Genomic DNA, 18,231 nt, shown 5'->3' with positions numbered 1-18,231 from the left:
GAAACTTTAGTTGAAAGCATTCATGAAGTGAATATATTTTCATATTTTAAAATACACAAAAAATTCTTTACTACACAGTTGTGAATATTTCAACTTTTTTCTGAAGCTCTGATGTGTGTAATTCTGATGAACTTTTTCTGTTTTTAGGCATATTATTTTCAACACCTTAAAATATTATATTAAATGAAACTAAATATAATTCTAATGGATCTCTAATTTGTACATAATTGATTTCCAAAGCAAAAAGATAAAACTATTTTAGATGATGTAATAAGGTCACTAGTGTGTCACTAGTGTGTTTATGGTCATCCCAAGACTCTAACCACAGTGCACAATTTCTTTTTTGAAACTTAATTTTCCTTAAGTAATATATCTCAGTATTCTGAGAATTCTAGTATATATCCTGGTCAAAAAAATTAAGTTTAAATATGCAGATAGATGTTGGAATGTCATATATATGTAGACACAAACTTAATTTTGGAGCTCGGATAAAGTAAACAAATGAAAATGTGATCAATATTATATTCAGTATTATCTAGATGTTGATTTTGATGAAATAAGGAAGATTTCTTTTTTGCTAAATAGCTTAAAGTAATAGAGAATGGTATATATTTTTAATTGATCATATAAAATGGAAGGTGAAAATATGATCATTTATGTTTCTGTGTGAATAAAGAAAAGTTCTAATTTCTTTATCATCTTGTTCTTAGGTTTTTGTTTTTCTCAGTACCCGTAGAACCAGTTTCACTGTCATATGCTTCTTATATTTTATGTTTACGTGAAGCAAACTTACCCTGGAAACAGTGTTTTCAATACTAGAACCTTCTAGGCATGAAATATTTAATATTGATAAACTCACAAAATATGTAAAATCATATTCCCAAAGAAACTATTCCTTTTAATCTATCTATCTATCTATCTATCTATCTATCTATCTATCTATCTATTTATATGAAGTTTGAATAGTAGTAGCTTGGAAGTAGTACTCAATTTTTGGATAAATCATTAAAACATTAACTTGAGCAGTAATATCTCATCATATTGTTTCTTTATTTTAAGATTCATGATGAGGGTCAAGATGGATTTTAAACCAAGGTGTTCCATAATGCCACTTTACTAAAAGAATAGACTCTTGTATTCAGTTGATTCATTTTGTGACTCAGGATTGATTCTTTTTGTGTGTGTGTGAAAATGTACTGTCATACCCAACTAACCTCTATGACATTTCAATTCTGCTTGTTCTCTGTCAGTGACCCATGCCCATTAATTAAGCGTGCTGATGTTCAAAACTATTAGTAGAAGATACAGATTCAGAAAGGAGGCAAGAACTAACACAGCATAAGACAAAGATCAAATACTTCCAAAAATTTCATCAGAAACTGTGGACACTGTGGGTTTAGATTTTTTCAAAACCTACTTTATTTCACATTCTTAGACACTTCAACTTCCCTTCTAGCCCATCAAACAGAGGTAGAGAAGAAAGGCTAGTAGAAAAAGGAGTTGTGGACCTGCTTAGAAGTTCCACTTAGATGTTCCACTCTTATTTGTCAGGAGTTCAGTTCAATAGCAAACACCTAGTACAGATCAGTAGTGGAAGCAAGCATGATCCAGTAGAAACAGCAAGGCTATGCTGAATTGTCAGAAGTCAGTGGAAGCCACAAGAATCAGCTGAAATACCAGGAGAACTTCTTTGGCTCATTTCTCCCTTCAAAGTGGAGACTATCAAAGATCAGTGAAGCACTGAATGGCTTAACTATGCAAGAATATCTTCTCATGGTTTGTGGGCTTCTATTTATACTCTTACTAAATAGTACATACCCTCTCAAGTGTCTCTTTTCAGCAAAATATCACATGCCCTCTCACAGGATAGCTTCCAGAAAAACATCATATGACACAACTGAGTTGTAAAAAGAAACTAGAAATGTCCACTTCATGACACCAGGAAGATGCTGGAGATAACCTGAGGTAAGGCACATAAACCATAAACTCAGCAAATTCCACTTCATAAGAGAGATGCTTATCACACATGAAAAAGCCTAGAACTAAAACTATATGTCTCCAAGACAAGTGGATTGTCACACAAGGAAGAAAAGACTATGGAAGCTGAGATCAGTATAGAATACAGGACAGGGTATTTCATGTATAGTGAACTACACCAGATACCCAAGGAGACAGGAACCGACTATGAATATGTGTATATTTGAATGGGCGCTGTCATTGAAGACTGTAGCTTACTCGAAGAGAAATATGCAAAATGAAGATTGCATCCTTAAATATAAGTCCCACAGATCAAAATAGTATCACAACCCTGTGACAATGTTTTTTTCCCTTGAACATTATAAATACTTCCTCTAAAGTAGAATGTTGACTGGATTTTTAAAGAAGAAAGAAAAAAATTCAACAATGTCCATATATACAAATCTAAGAACAATAAAAAAAAAGCAAACAAATACAAAACACACAACAGAAAAAAAAACCCTAAGCATCCAATATAACATATCTCCTCTACAAATTGTTAATTCCATTTACAAAAATGAAAATTAGCTGGAAATTCCTTAGGACAAAACAAAAATAATAGCTACAATCAAAGAGAGAAAAAACAACAACAAAATAACAAAATGATATGAAATGATTCAAGATATAAGATAACATTTTATTAAGAGATTAAGTTTCTAACCTAAAACAAAGTTAAAATTATGTTGAAAATGAAAATTCAAATAAGTCAAATAAAAACCCAATTGGAAAGACTCACCAATAAAATAGAACATCTAGAAAACAGAGTATCATGGCTGGACACTATGTGCTATATTTAGGTTAAAAAACCTGAGACAGCAGCAATACATACCTTCAGTTGCCTATAAACTGTATATGACTGGTCATCTCTGGTGAGGTTCCTGCAACAATTTATAGGCTCCAGCTAGATCCCCAGTGACAAATCCCAGAAACATAAAATTCTTTGGAATACTAAAAGTAGAGAAAAAATGTACCAGATGGAGAGTCCTCTAATGGGGTACCCTCCCTGAGATTTTCAATAAGCCAAGAAAATCCCTGAAAAATCATTGCTGAGTGCTCCAGTGGTACCCTGATGGTCCAAGAGGACATTAAGAGAACATTGAAAATCATGTTTCTCAGTGTGACTTCAAGAATTTCTTCCCCATTCCCTCGGCTTTTAGAGCAGACTAAGGAAGAAACACAGGGCATGTTTGGTATGTGACAGGTACCATCTGTTTCAGATACAAGAGGGAAAGTCAGAAACAACTGCAAATACCTAAGATCTATGTAAGATATGTCCAGATTTCCATAGTCTCTTCAAGTGTATGAATGTGTACTAGTCACCTGTTTATCTTGACTATGTATCTCTATGTAGGACTGTGTCTCCCTAGGTATTTCTGTTGTGTGTTTCTGTCAGTTCTCTTGACTGGAAAAACAGATCTAAAATGGAAAGGGGAGGGAGCCTTCAGAAGGGCTTTAGGGACTAGCCGGCATCATTTGGTGGGTCCCTGGGTGCAGATCTATTGGAATTAGGTGAACTATCCACAAATCAATGGGTCTAGTGTGTAGATTGCATCCTTGTAGCCCTGGGCACTTAGTAGGAATGTGGAAGGACAACAGAAGGCCTCCTAAGGCCCTCCCGGCCCTGGTGCACAGATTCTCAGCTGTGTATCCTTCAGGTCACATATATGTCTACAACTCAGAGGAAGGACAGCAAATCCTTTCCCACAACTGTATTTCAGCCATCTTGCAAAGTCCTGCAAATTTTCATACACACATCAAACAAACAGCAGCAGAAACAACAACCAGTATAGAAATTTCTAGGGTGGCTTGATACATGTTGCTATGGTAAACTGAATTTGTTGGGATAGTCAAGCCTCTCTGTGGCTTTGCAGATTTTGTAATGAACTGAGACTGAGTAGAGGGTATTTAAAGCCTTGAAAAAGATACTAATGTCTGCCCTAGCATGGACCACCCAGATATTATTAAGCTATTCCACTTGCACATGGAAAAGGCTGGAGACTCCTGGTAAACTAAATCAGACCATTCACCACATACAGTAGTTCAGAGACCCACAAGGTCTTTGTGTGGCAGGAGACAGGCAGAGTTGAGGGCTGAGGAAACAAACCCTGGGACCACAGAAGGGACTGATGGCATATCTGCCCAGGAGACTGGACCCGGTTGCAGTGGGATATACAGCAAGTATGAGGGCCATAGCTGCCACCAACCTGCTGGCAAAAATATCTGACAAATTGGCTTTAGAAACTATTTCTGACAGTCATGAACTCTGTTGATACCCTCTTGAGAGGTGCACCTGAGAAATAGATAGCTGATGTTCTAGTGGACGAATCCAAGCTCTGCTTCTGGATCAATCCTACATTCACTTTACAAGACATTAGCCCTAGACCAGGTCTGTTTCCTGCCACAAAAAGATCTTGTAGGTCCTTGTGGTGAATTTTCTTACCTAGTTTACCAGGAGTAATTGGACTAACATCCCATCAAGGACACAAAACAGCATATCATTCACAGATAGTGTGATGGCTATTCCTGGTTGTTAGCTTGACTATATCTGGGATGAACTACAATCCAGAAATGAAGGACATATTTTGATCCAGATCTTGAGGCATAGTGGCCATGAAAATCTCAGGTAAGGTAACACACAACTTTAATCCCAGGAGACTGAGGCAAGTAGATCGCTGAGTTCAAGGTCAGCCTGGGACAAAGCTAATTCCAGATCCAAGCATGATGGTACATACTTTTTACCTAGGCCACACCTTCTATTGGAGGCCTATGTAGATCCTCTTCTCCCACTTACAAGTACATCTATTGGAATCTACTTCTTCATGAGTCTAGCTTATACAGAAGACCAGCTGGAACAACTAACCTTGTGGTTACTGAGCAACTACTAGATTCTAGAAATTCACAGCTGCCCATTGTCTGACTAGTTGGACTGCAGACCATAAGTCACTACAATATATATTGAGACATTTAATAAATTATGTGGCTCTAGAGAACCCTGATAATACAGATGGGGATACTTTCTTCTAAGATGGCAAGGTAGACAGGGGTAGTAGAGATGACATAATATTATCTGAGCACAATATGTCAGCTGGGATACTCAGCTCAGTGAGCTGAGCTTTGATCCAAGTACTATACTTGGGGACAAACACAGCTCTCACCATATACACTGATAGCTGATAGGCTTTCACCATGGACTACATCCAAGGGGCTCTATCCAGTGGAAAAAGATTTCTATCCATGGCATGAAAAGACATAAGATACTCCATGACCATGACAACTCTTATAAAAGAAAACATTTTTTTGAGATTGGCTTACAGTTACAGAGGTTTATTTCATTATCATCATGGCAGGAAATATAGAAAGGTACAGGAGGACAGTACAAGACAAAGAGCTGAGAGTTCTACATCTTCTCCATGCAGCAAAAGGAGATCATGTACCTCACTGACTGTAGCTTGAGTACAGGAGATCTCAAAGCCACCCTGATAGTGACATATTTCTCCAACAATTCTACACCTACTTCAACAAGGCCATACTTCCTAATAATGTCACTCCCTATGGATCAAGGATTCAGACACATGAAACTATGGGACCATACATATTCAAACTACCACAAAATCTTAGCTATTTTGGAAGCTATCTGGTTATACAAGAATGTGGCCATTATTCATTTACAAAGAGCACCAAAAAGGAATCTTCCCCAGAAACCAGAGTCGACAGACAGAACAGCTGACTTCTGCCTGGGAATTGGCCTCAGAATGAATCTGAGCAGTCCAGGTCTTGGTAAACCAGCTTACCTAACAGCTCAGAATGTACCCAGGAGTGAGATGGATTGTGTGAAACAAGAACTGGCTACATAGGAAAATCCAGGACCATCGATGCTGTGAATCTGGAAAGGCAAATGGTTATCAATCTTCACTAAGGCACTCACACAAGAGCCACAGAAACTGCTGAACTCAGAAGCAGTCATTATGTTCCAAAATTTTAATCCTAATTAAGGATACAATTTTTAGATGTGTCAGGCAACAAAATGTGGAAGATAGATTCCACAGGGATCTAGGTGGTAGGAAATGGGTCTTGGAAACATTGGAAAATGGACTTTACTGAAATCTGAACTATTGGTTTAGGCAATAAATATTTGCTGGTGTCTCAGGATGGAACAAGGCACCTAATCACAGCAAGAAATGTTACAATAGTTAAGGGAAAATTCCTCAGGAAATAATTCTGAGGTGTGGATAGCTAATAAAACTTACTCCTGTCCATGGAACCAGGAGATAATACGACAAGACTGTTTGGATTTTCCTTGATCTTGTGTTCTTGCTGAAATCATAAGATGTAACCAGTAGTTGGTCTCCTTGATAGAGAATTCTGTGAAAAAGTACCCAAATCTCTTCTAAGAACTCAAGGTCAAGATATCTTAGCTAACTCAACTTAGCTACTGTTAAAATACCTGCTTGTGCAAAACTCCCTCCAGCTAACTGCTTATATTCACTTCTGATAAAGTGCTTGCTTAAGCAAAGACCTCTCCCAGCTGAGCTGCATATCCAACTGCCAGAGCATTGTTTTTGCCTTCAAAAGCCTGTGCTCTGGACACTAGGTGCTACACTTCAGTCTGAATATCTGATATAATTCCAGCAGGTTGGAATAAGACTTTCAATAAGCTATAAACTGTGTTTTAGGGGTCATCTCTAGTGTGTTTCCCATGTCTGTTCCTTCTACTACATTGTCACTCCATAATCATGGGCTCTAGTCCCCTGATTATAAGCCCAGTCAAATGCTTTCTTTTATAATTTGCCGTGTTCTTGGTGTATTGTAACAGCAATGCATACCATCCTGTTTCTGAAGCCAGCACACTTTTGCTGCAAGACATAGAAAAATCAATCTTTATTTTTTAATTTTTATGGTTTTTTTTTATATTTTTGCTCTCTAGGAACTACTCTTCCTGATGGTGAAGTTCAGAAAGTACACTTTCTGATGGCTAACTTTCATGGTGTCAAAAAGTACCATGCAAGCTAATGGAGGGAAGACACTGATGCTTTTATCTACTTCTAAATAAACACTGTGTGCTCCAATTCTGACTATCCAAGCAAGATGTATTTATTGGTACAATAGTCTCATGAATGATATAGGACAGGAAACAGCTCTCAAAATAGATGTGAATTCTACTCCACAAGAAGAAATTCTTGCATATTAACTGCATATTAACCTGGTGAAAGTTCTGTGGCTGTGGAGGTCCCAATTCAAGACGCAACTTACTACTATTACTTTACTAAATGCTCATGTATCAGGAGCCATTTAGGAAAGGCCAAACATATGGCAAATAAGTTTTCTGAAGATGGCCCACCACTGTGCATGGCTGTGATGGCTAAGCTCTGAATTCCAGGGCCTTCAGAAATTTTTATCCCCAGATTGCTTTTTGTTACTGATAGACGTTTTCTGTCACTATTACACAGCCTAATGATTCCTGGACATTAGCCTACCCTATTGGGCAGATTTTCTGCAGATCGATGAAGATGTACTATCATGTAGGGATGCTGTGTAGACAAAATGATGATTTCATAATTCCTGATAATGATTTTGTAGAATTCATAATTTATACAAATAATTTTCTGCTCTCTGAAAAAAAACTGCAAATAGAGATCTGTAAACCTTCACATGTCACAGACTAATTGCACTAGGATAAGAAAGCAGGCTTGGAACAGATTTGTGACCAAGGAAAAGAATTCATCCTAGGTCAGGTCCAAGGATAAAGCCACAGGTGTGCACTATGGTAAAGTGAGGCCATGTGAGACTGTTGTTTTGAACTTATATTGAGTTTATGGAATCAAACATGGCTTTGAACTTAACATCAACATCTCTCTGTAGATCCTCTTTTGTGTAATATTTTATTATGAGGTAATTTTCTAAAGAACTTTTGTCTAAGAAAGTATATGAAAGCTAGAGTGAAGGAATAAAGTGTGGCTTGTGGACTCAGCTCCATCCACCAAATGTATATGTGCTTGTCTCTATGTATGTACGTGTAAGAGGAGGTAAAAGTATCAATATGATCCCAATTGACAACACCATATCCCCTTTCAGCTGCCTGCCCTGGTTAACTCTTTGATGTCAAACATGGCCTTTCACAGTCATGTGCTCAAATGGTTCTCTCAATATTTACGTTCATACTCATAGGTCTAAACTTCTGTCAGCCATAATCAGAGAAGTTTCTTTTTGCAGTTGGGAGTAGTTAATACAGAGACTCATAATGAAGTAAAGTCATGTAAACAGGTGAATGGTAGTGGACAGTCTTAAATGAAACAACTGTCTTGACGTTCTCTCCTCTGGGGCTCAAAGAACAGCTGGAAAGCATGTTGCAAAAGAATTTAAGACCTAGAAGATTTTGAGTAAGGCTATGAAACATGAAAGTTTGGAACGTGACAGCTGAGCTGTTGTACTAGTGAACCTATAGCCCATGTGGTAACCAGTACAAGACCTGAAAAAGATCAACCAAGTCAAAACTCCAGCAAGATGGGGCCTATCTCATATGATTCCATTTCTAGATGAGGTTATATAGTAAGTACAGGTAGTGGGAGCAATTGGTGGCCTCTTTCCTTTGGGTTTGTAACAACTGGTAGGTTGTTCACATTCCACTGAATGTCTTAACAATCATCTACATATTTGGGAAGCACTAATTTGATACACTAGGATGATATAATAAAGGAAAAAAGTCATGAAATGGAAGGGAACAGAGTTTGAGAAGATGCAAAAAAAGGAATTACAGAGCAGAAGTGGGGGTTGATATGATCAAAATACATTGCAAACAAAAAATGAAATTCTCATAGAATAAATTAAAGATGTTTTCAACCTTCAAAAACACATGTTCTATGAAACTTTTACTAACTAAAACCAGTATTTTTTCACTTTAGGACAAACTCACATAATTAATCAGTGAAACGCTGAAATACACTCAACAAACCACACATCAGCAAATAACTGTGTGTTTTCTAATACCAATGAAATAAATAACTGCACCATGATCATGGGGTGTTATGATTTTAAACTGACACGGCACCAAATTTCAGCATTTATTCTATCAATAACCAAGTTCTTGGTGCTACCCAATGCAATGTAATCATTAAAAATATTCATCATTCCACATTGTTTATGGACATGCTTTAATGCAGAAGCAAAATGATATGTAAAATAGACACAGCCTCTCCACTTAGAATTTTCAATTAGAGACACATGTTAAAGCCAACACAGATATTAACATGTGTCATGATCTTCCATACAAATTGATGAGAAAATACCATATAGTTACTCAAAAACACAACACAGAGAGTGTTGTTAGGAGATGGAGGATTTCACTGAGAACAGTAGAGAGGTTTTATTTGAAGCATCCCATTAATGAGGAAAAGTAAATTTGGGCATGGCTGGTTGAGGAAGCACAACTACCAGAGAAGAGAAAATAAGTTTGTGAGGCCAGTGCACTGATAATTTATACAGAACACTCTGAATGTGATAGTCAGAGGTGCATGGCTATTCAGAAGTGCTGTCCAGCTTGCAGATAGATGGTAAATCACACCTACCATAGGTAGCTACCTTCTATGAATCAAAATTCCTAGAAGAAGTTATATCTGGAAAGGCTGAAGGCAAACTAAAACTGCAATGATGGTGAATAGCTCTAACTGTTGCAGGACCAGAAACTAATTATACTTTATCTTGGGCTATCTATAGCCCTCGAAATCTCCATTCTTTTTCTATTCCCTGTCAGACCAAACACTCTGTGACTAACTGATAAAAGACCTTGGAATTTAGTCACTTAACTAACCGTTAGTTTTCACCATGCTAAAGGCTAAGAGTCATCAGATAATATCCGATCCGATTCCTATAAGTGAGATTTCACCTCGCTGTTACTATCTGCTTAATGTTTCCAACAATGACTTTTAAAAGTACCATTCTTCATCACTTTCTTTGTTCAGTTATTGTAAAAATGTCATGAATTGTTTTCACATCAGAACATGGAATTTGGAGTAACATAAGTCCATGTTGCTAGGACACAGTCACTCATATTTGACTCCAGAATAAAATATCTCTTTTCCTTTTTGAAGTTAAGAATTTGTTTTTTCATCACCATGATAACCAGTGAGCATGTTATGAGCTGGATTGTGATCTCTAATTCTTGAATTAGTAATTCTGATTTGGTAGAACTCTTGGGGGCGGGGTCAGTAGCAGAACAATGGACATGGAAAGATGGTCATTCTCTAATGATATCATTTTTCTTGACTTCGGTGTTATGAGTGAGCGGATGATATAATGGAAAATGAAGCTTGATGGTGATGTAATACAGACGATCATGGAACTGGAAGAAGACATTAACTTAGGACAGGAATAAACATTTGAGATAGAGAAATATTGGATTGAAAAGAACATTTATAAACAAAACCTCTATCGATGGTGATAAACATCACCATGGATTTCTTACTTGCTCACACTAATATGTGAAGAGCCCCTGAGATGGAGAAAGAAACTGAATAAGACAAAATGAAGTTTAATTAAATTCTGTAGATATTTATATTCAAATTTTCTTTTCCTCACTTACCCTACAGGTCAGATGGAAAGGTGAATATATGAGACTAGAGATCATAGGAGGCATAGATTTAGAGAGAGATTTTTGGAATTCTTGTCTAAGTCCTTGCTAAAAACAAGGAATCAGGTGAATAAACTATAAATAAAGCAGAAATAACAAACAGGTAAAACATGGTAATTTTTCTCTAATAGCAATTAGAAAGCTATGATACATAAATGTATATGAACCACACAATGTCATGTATCGTATAAATGATATAAACATAAGTGTGAGAATATGTTGCTTTTTGTCTGTTTAAGGATATGAGCAAGAAAGTGTAAGACTGAGACTTGTTTATCATGTTATAAAGTGATAGGTATTGAATGGTGTGATAAGGCACCATTTTGAAAGTTGGATTATATCTGTCATGGAATCTTTATGCTTCAAGTCCATGAAAATTTGATCCTTCCAGTATTCAAAAGTCGTGAGTAGCTTTCTTCCGAATGTTCTCTACCTGCAGTTCTAAAAAACAGGTTTAACCAACTGAGGATTTATAGTCATGTAAAACAGTATTTCTATTTGGTGCTAAACAAAATAAAAAGAAAAAAGAAAAAACAGAAGGCTCACCTTTGCTTTATGGTTGAGATAACTTTACAGTGGAAAGTTGATAAGAAATATGATAATTTTTAAGTTCTATCAAAATTTATATCTTAGTGATATAAACAAGAATAAACAAGTGCTGCTTAGTTTGTTTATCATTCATTACTATGACTACTATACAGCTTTTCTACATGTTAGATCTACATTCAGCAAGTATTTCCAACATGTTAGAATACATTTGTAAGTTCAAATAAAGATTGTTCTCAGTATTTTACTTTGGAAGTCCTATGTTGCCTGGTCAATGAGCCCTATGCTTATTAGAAATTAAAATACCATGTACTGAGAATGACTAATTGCTACATTTACTGGGTGCGTCTCAATCAGTTATGAGCACAGAGTCAATTTTCTGTAAAATTGTAAAAAGGCAAAAAACAGGCTGTCAGTAGTTGCTAGAAAGAATGTCACATTTATCAACATTCCTGAGAAATTTGGTAGAAATTCTAAAGAAATTGAAGTTACTTTCAACAGATTCAATATACAAGATTTTATGATACACTGATTCCAAAAGTAAAAAAGATTTTGGTTGGTAATTGAATTGTTTCCAGAATTCTTGCCACTTACAACTAATTGTGATTAAAAGAAATGAGGTATTTCCAAAAGTAAACCTGACAGATTATTTCTAGCTGGCTTCTTGGTTATTAGTTTTACATTTTAAGCTTGATTATAATCTATTATCTCAGTTCTCCTTTAGTACTTGCCAATTTCAACTTTACTAAAGTTTTTGTAAAATGCTGATACTAAAACAACTTTACTCATTAAAATTTCATAAAATATAGTTCTTTCAATATAAAAGATAGCTATTCTGAAAATTCTAGCTATTTCTATTTAATTTGAAATTTTTAATTATATATCTGCATATATGGTGCTTTATACTATTTTCTGAGCTATTTGAGTATCAAACATCCTTTAAAAGGAAGAAGATATTAATTGGGTTTCTGTAAGTATCCAGGAAGACTTTTAGCATAGAATAGGGTACATATATGATCTAAATATTTGCATTGCTGTATGAAATTACTAAAGAATAAATAAAAATGGAAAACTATGTTTCAATAAAGTTGTTCATTCAAAATATACTACAGGGTAAATATTTTTCAGAAATTCTCTACCCCTTAAGCCTTTCTCTTTACTCAAAAATCCAGCAAAATTTAAATAGTTAAGCTTTCTAAGTATCTAGTGAATAGATGGACTCTCAAAGTTCCATGATATTTATGACATCTGCCTATTATAATTTGAATCAACTATATTACTTCACTAGATGACAGAAAAACTTAGATTTAGGCATCATGTGTGAAAAACTTTTGGCATACTTGAACATTGCAAACTAATTTTCTTCAGTAAACAATGGTCTTGTGTTACATTAATCATGTCAATATATCAGTGGAATATGAACAAGGCTCTTATAATTGCAATAGCATGTGATTAAAAATGTTAAAAATAATGGTGACTTATACCATCCCATTTGTCAAGGAAATTAAAATGTGTATCATTTTATTATATATATTTTCCAAACAATGTAGTTCATTAAAAATGATTCAATTAAATAAAACTTCAAAATTTCTTGTTTCTAGTTTGTTTATCAGAGGTAATTTAACATTTTTAGCATATTCAGAGGTGATTTAACATTTTTAGCATATTAGTTATCATTTTCTAGAATTTCTAGTCTATTTCTTCTCCTCTAATGTATTCTGATATCATATGAATCTAAATGCAAATCCTTTCATATCCTCATCATATGCTCAAATGAAAAATGATGTATTTAGAATAATAATGACTCAGTATTCTAAAAACTGTGAAACTTAAGAGTTGCATGTGTCTCAAGGATCTTCTGAATCTTTACTGTAACAAAAGTCCATGCAGAATGTTATGCTTGAAATAAACTGGGAATAAATGTTACTTCAGTATTTTTGTATGCAGAGTTCTATTCTGAGACAAAAAAAAATCGCAATAGCTCCCCAGAAATGTCTGTGGAGTTTAATTCTAACTCTTGCACGGACAGAAGCACACGTGAGCAGAAAGTGGTCGAAAGAAAGTGATGGCAGTGGTGATGAAGTGGCAGCTCAGAGCTATGACAGTGTTTCGGTTCTTATTTCTCACACATAGGGTCAAAACACAGCTATTTGAAAAAATCATGCTAAATCAGCCACAGGAAGAGTACATGAAATGCATTTTGATGGTGTTCAAAGCTGACTTCACCCACAGCAGATAATGGAAAGACTTAATGACAAAGGGTGATGGAAGGACACTATCATTTAAGAAATGAGAACCATTCAACCTGTAGGTTCTCCTAGGTATGCATATCCACTCGATAGTTATACGTCTAAAAACTTGTTAAAAAACTGTATGTTTGAGCCGATGGAAATTAATGAGCAAAGTTTTAATGAGACTGCAACTTGGGTAATAAGAAACCTGGCTGGCATGTAGCTCATATTTTCATCCTATAGCATTCAAACTTTAGGAGAGAACACGAGGTGGGCAGGATGACCGGCAACAAGGAACTATCCTGACACCTGCTCCATCCGTGGGAACTTACTGTACCTGTGTCCACATCCTTCACCTGTTGCCTGGGTAGAGCTGGCAGGCTCCGCTTGGAGCTCTTTCAGGGCCAATCCTTTGTCCTGTGGTCCAGGAAAGTCCATGCCTGTCACTACCTCCTCCTCTAGGGACTCCACGTAGAAAAGAGTCCTGGCGGGCTGCTGGGTGCCCTGCCCGGGAGCCCCTTGCTGCAACCTCGTGGCAACTGGTAGCAGGGTGCCATTCAGCGGATTGAAAGGAGAGGATGAAGCAGACGACGACGATGATGATGATGATGATGATGATGAAGAGGAGGAAGGTTTTTTCCAGAAAGCGCTCACACTGCCCTTTTCCTGGTTTTTGAGCAGTCGACTCTGGCTAGGACCCCAATGCTCAAAGCTGCCTCCTCCGCTGTCCTGTTGCAGGCAGCTGCCCCCCGCTGGGCTACCGGAGGCTGGCGAGGGATGGCTGAAGAGTTTCCAGCGGAGTCGCAGGATGTGCTTCACATCGAAGTCTTTTCGTCCGGAGCCGGACATGCTTAATGCACGGAGAACCAAGGGACTGCAGCTCACACACCAGTAACCTGGCGAGTGTACTGGGGTGACCAGTGGCTTCTGGAGACAAGAGGACTAGGCAGAATGTGCCCCGTGTACACGGAGTGCCAAAGGTGGCTAAGCGGGCTGTGCGCCTCACCAGGCAAACACACCAGCACCTTGAGCGCGCTGCAGAGCCTGGTGGCTCAGTCCCAGTCGTTTTGCTGGGATCTGAGGTTTGGGAAAGCTCCGGTCTAGATCGAATGAAGTCCTGGGATACCAGGGGCTTAGAATCCACGAGTAGCTTGCAGGGACCCCCGTGTTGACCACCCGGAGGGAAGAGAGGCTGGAAATGCAAAAGGAAGGGAGGGAGGTCTGAGCTCTCCCCTGCTCCAGAGGTGGCAGCAGCTGGATCCACTGCACTGGTACACACTCCGTGCCTTGGTTTGGAAGCTATTCAAATCTCCTGTCTTCGCAGCTCAGAGTTCCGTGTTTGATGAGTGCAGAGAAAAAAGAGCCTCAAGTCGAGAACTAGTGCACCCCCAACCCCAAGCCGGGTCCGTGCACCTGCTCCCTGTCCCTGTCCTCTGGGAGAATACCCTGATAGCTTGCCAGGTGTCCGAAGGACAGTCAAATGCTTTCTGAGACAAGAAAAGGGGCGGTTTTATATAGTCAGTTTGTAAAGGCGAAAAATAAATATCCCGGGAAAAAACATAGAGCAGCCAAAGAAAAGCCCGCCCAGGAAAGCTGTCAAGGTCTTCACAGTAGGATTTTTCTCTCTGCCTCAGCGCCTCCCCCTCCCCCCCTGTAAGTGACGCAGATGTGCACTGGGGCCTATACTGAGAGATGGAGGGAGGGAGGGAAGACTTCAATCTTCTTTATGCAAGTGAGTCTGCTGCTCTTATTGTCCCCTTGCGTAAGTCTGTCACCTTTTTTCACCCTCCTTCCTCTCTACATTACTGTATAGCAATAAAAGTAAAGCAAACAGGCAAAATGCTTTAGCATCAGTAAACACCAAACATGAATCATGGCAGTGTAAACTTAATAGGCCGCCGCGGTGTGCAGGTTGCAGGTTAATGGCTTGAATTATTTAATAAGCCACATCCTTTAACCTTTAGCCTTCCTTTTCTCTGTATGAGACACAGAAAAAGAAAAAAGCAGAGATGCTGTCATCAAAGTGTGATGATGCCATCGTCCTGGCACTTACATTGTGGCTCTGCTATTAATGCAGCCAGACAGTGCCTCACCTCCGGGGACCAGAGACTCAAGGCAAAAATTTGAAAATGGGCTGGATATAAGCCACAGGCTTGGCAAAAATCAGTGTTTGATGAGAGCATCAGGAGCAAAACAGTTTGTGATACAGAACAAAAATGGAATAAAATGATAGCAGAATATTTGAAAGGATAACTTCTCATACATAATCATGATATAAAATGCACAGAGAGTCAGAACAAGCAAAAGCTACTGTCCTGCAAATAGATGCCTGGTTGGAAAGGAAGCTGATTTTCTTTTTCTTTCAGACTGATGAGGACTATGGTTCCTTTCTTTAAAAATACTTTAAAATATCCTTATCTTATCTTTTTCTTTATGAGCGTTTAAAATAGAGCTGGATAACCTTTGTTCAGGACTAGAGGGTCAGGAAAGCTGTGAGCCCACTCCTCACTGCATCAGGAATACAGCGATGTCCCTTCTTGTAATTGATTGGCTCAGTAACATCCAGCAAGACAACGGGATCAAACACTACAGTACACTTAGATTACTCTTACCCATTGCTGAGCTATGAGCTTAAATATAAATCAAAGAAAAACTGAAAATACTTCTCAGATAGAATTGAACATCTTAATGAGATAAGAAACTAAGATCACAAAGGCTACACATTCAAAGAAAGAAAAATCTCTATTGTGCATCTAAATATTGATTTATGCCAGGACAGCTGGACTGAAATCTCTTGTGCTTGGTGTTTTCTGTTACTATTCGATGATAAAAACAACCGTGACAAAGACAGAGATCTTTTAACTCAAACAATTGTGATGAATTATGTTTATCTGAGAATGTAATAAACTATTTCCCTTAGAGGAAAAAAAAACTATAGAACAAAACAAAAAAGAAAAAGAAAACAAAGCATATTAAACTACATGTTACAAACAGCATAGAAATTAGCCCATATATCAGAACTAATGTAGAAATTTGAATTTCATTCAATTAATTTCTTTCTATATAAAGTTCTACCTCATGGATTTTCTAACTTGATTTTTGAAATCAAATTATGTAGAGAAAACTACTCTTTCTGGATTTTCTTCATTACATAATACTTAATGCCAAAACAGGCTGAAATATAAAATTTATTTTTCTTAACATGAAATTCAATTTTATATTCCCACTTTTCTCTGAAATTTTAGTTCTGGCATCCACAGTTTAAATTTTATCCCTTTGTAAATCAATGTCTTATATGACTTAAATACTATGTAAGATTGAATTTTTGTATATAAGAAAATGAATTACATATACATACACATATACATGATGATTACTATACCCCTATTTTGGTGGCTCAAACTAATATGGAGGCCTATCCATAGCAGTGTTAATTTTGAAACAATATCTCTACTTGTTATTAATATAACTAGTTTTATGATTATCATTCTATCTGAATATATTAAATATATTTTAAATAGTCTTCCAAGGAAGTTATATGAATTACCAAATTCAAAAACTAGAAATTACAAAACAATTTTTTCAAGAAATCAAGTCAATTTGGAGTGACAGTCATGGGCACCACAGGAACACTGAAAAAAAAAATTGATTTTAAGTAGAGTCACAAAAGTGTGGCTTCTTTATTTATATATTGTTTAGGTAGAGATTAGAGATGACACAGCAAGCAAAGTTTGAACAGTCTCTTCAAGCCCCTTAACTGAGATCTTCTATACTTTTCTACCATTGTGGCATTGTTTTGTCCCTGGAAACATTCTTCCAAAGCTGTATCCCATTATTAAAGTTTTTCCAGGCCAAAGGGTTACACCTAGCTAAGGATTTATGCTTGAAAAAGAAGCTTCAACCCCTCTGGATATATCTGAAATACTTACTGTCAAAGAAAAAATATATAAATATCATTAATATGAATTAATGATATGACCAAATCCAAAGATTAGGCCTTACATAAAAAAGATTTATGAAATCAGGTTAAACTAAAATAATTTGCAATCACAGCAATTTTATTTTTATTTCATGCACTTATGAGGAATGAATCAATATAGAAAGAAAAGAAAGGAAAGAAAAGAGGAAGAGAGGGAAGAAAGGAAAGAAGGAAAGAAGAGAGGGAAGGATTTAGGGAAAGCATGTGGATGGAATGTGGGAGAAAGAAGAATTAAGAATTTGCTTAGATCTCATGGATAATTTTTTCATAAATAAAACTTTTCAACAATATCTTGTTAAATATTTAACTGCTTATTTTTGTACTGTTCAAAATTAAATTACCACATACCAGGTCTATTGACAATAGCAATGAAGATGAAAGAACTGGGCTCCTTGAAGTCTGGTGTTGAGGGTATTCACACTGTTGAGAGTGTTCACACAGAACAATTATGAAGTTTATCCTAATTTCTAATGGACTTGTAATTCAACTGAACTAAGGTTTAAGACAATCAGTCTTACAGAGAACACTAATATAATGCCAACAATAACACTACAGATTAGTTTAAAGATAATGGGATCCATATATTCGGATACTATTGGTGACTTAAATTGAACTTATTTCAGTCAATCAAGGTCTTTAAATGAGTTGCCAAACTTGAAACATAGTTCCACCCAAAATACAGAGAAAATATCAATAATTCCAAGAGCATTAAGATGTTAAACTGCTCAGACAATAATTAAATCCAACGCTGATGCTAAATACATCTGAAAAGTTCTACAAGTCAAATATTTATGTAGTAAGAAAACTTGAATTTGGATCCACTTCTGGTTTTTTTC

The 18,231-nt window shown here is 36.7% G+C and overlaps 1 protein-coding gene across 2 annotated transcripts in view; it reads right to left on the bottom strand.

The window, feature by feature from the left end:
- Klhl1 (kelch like family member 1) overlaps window positions 1–14,975 on the bottom strand; it is a 350,430-nt gene extending 335,455 nt beyond the window's left edge. The window contains exon 1 of one of the 2 annotated variants that reach the window (XM_028756561.1): window positions 13,754–14,975. In XM_028756561.1, coding sequence (XP_028612394.1) covers window positions 13,754–14,265 — 512 coding nt within the window. In that variant the 5' untranslated portion in view covers window positions 14,266–14,975. The remainder of the gene's footprint in view (window positions 1–13,753) is intronic. The other variant, XM_028756563.1, reaches the window with a different exon arrangement.
- Window positions 14,976–18,231: the final 3,256 nt, after the last annotated feature.

Source organism: Grammomys surdaster, unplaced genomic scaffold, assembly GCF_004785775.1.
Source record: "Grammomys surdaster isolate TR1022 unplaced genomic scaffold, NIH_TR_1.0 126124, whole genome shotgun sequence".
Taxonomy (NCBI): Eukaryota; Metazoa; Chordata; class Mammalia; order Rodentia; family Muridae; genus Grammomys; species Grammomys surdaster.
The sequence above is the reverse complement of the archived record's forward strand: the minus strand, read 5'-3'. Positions and strand labels throughout refer to the sequence as shown.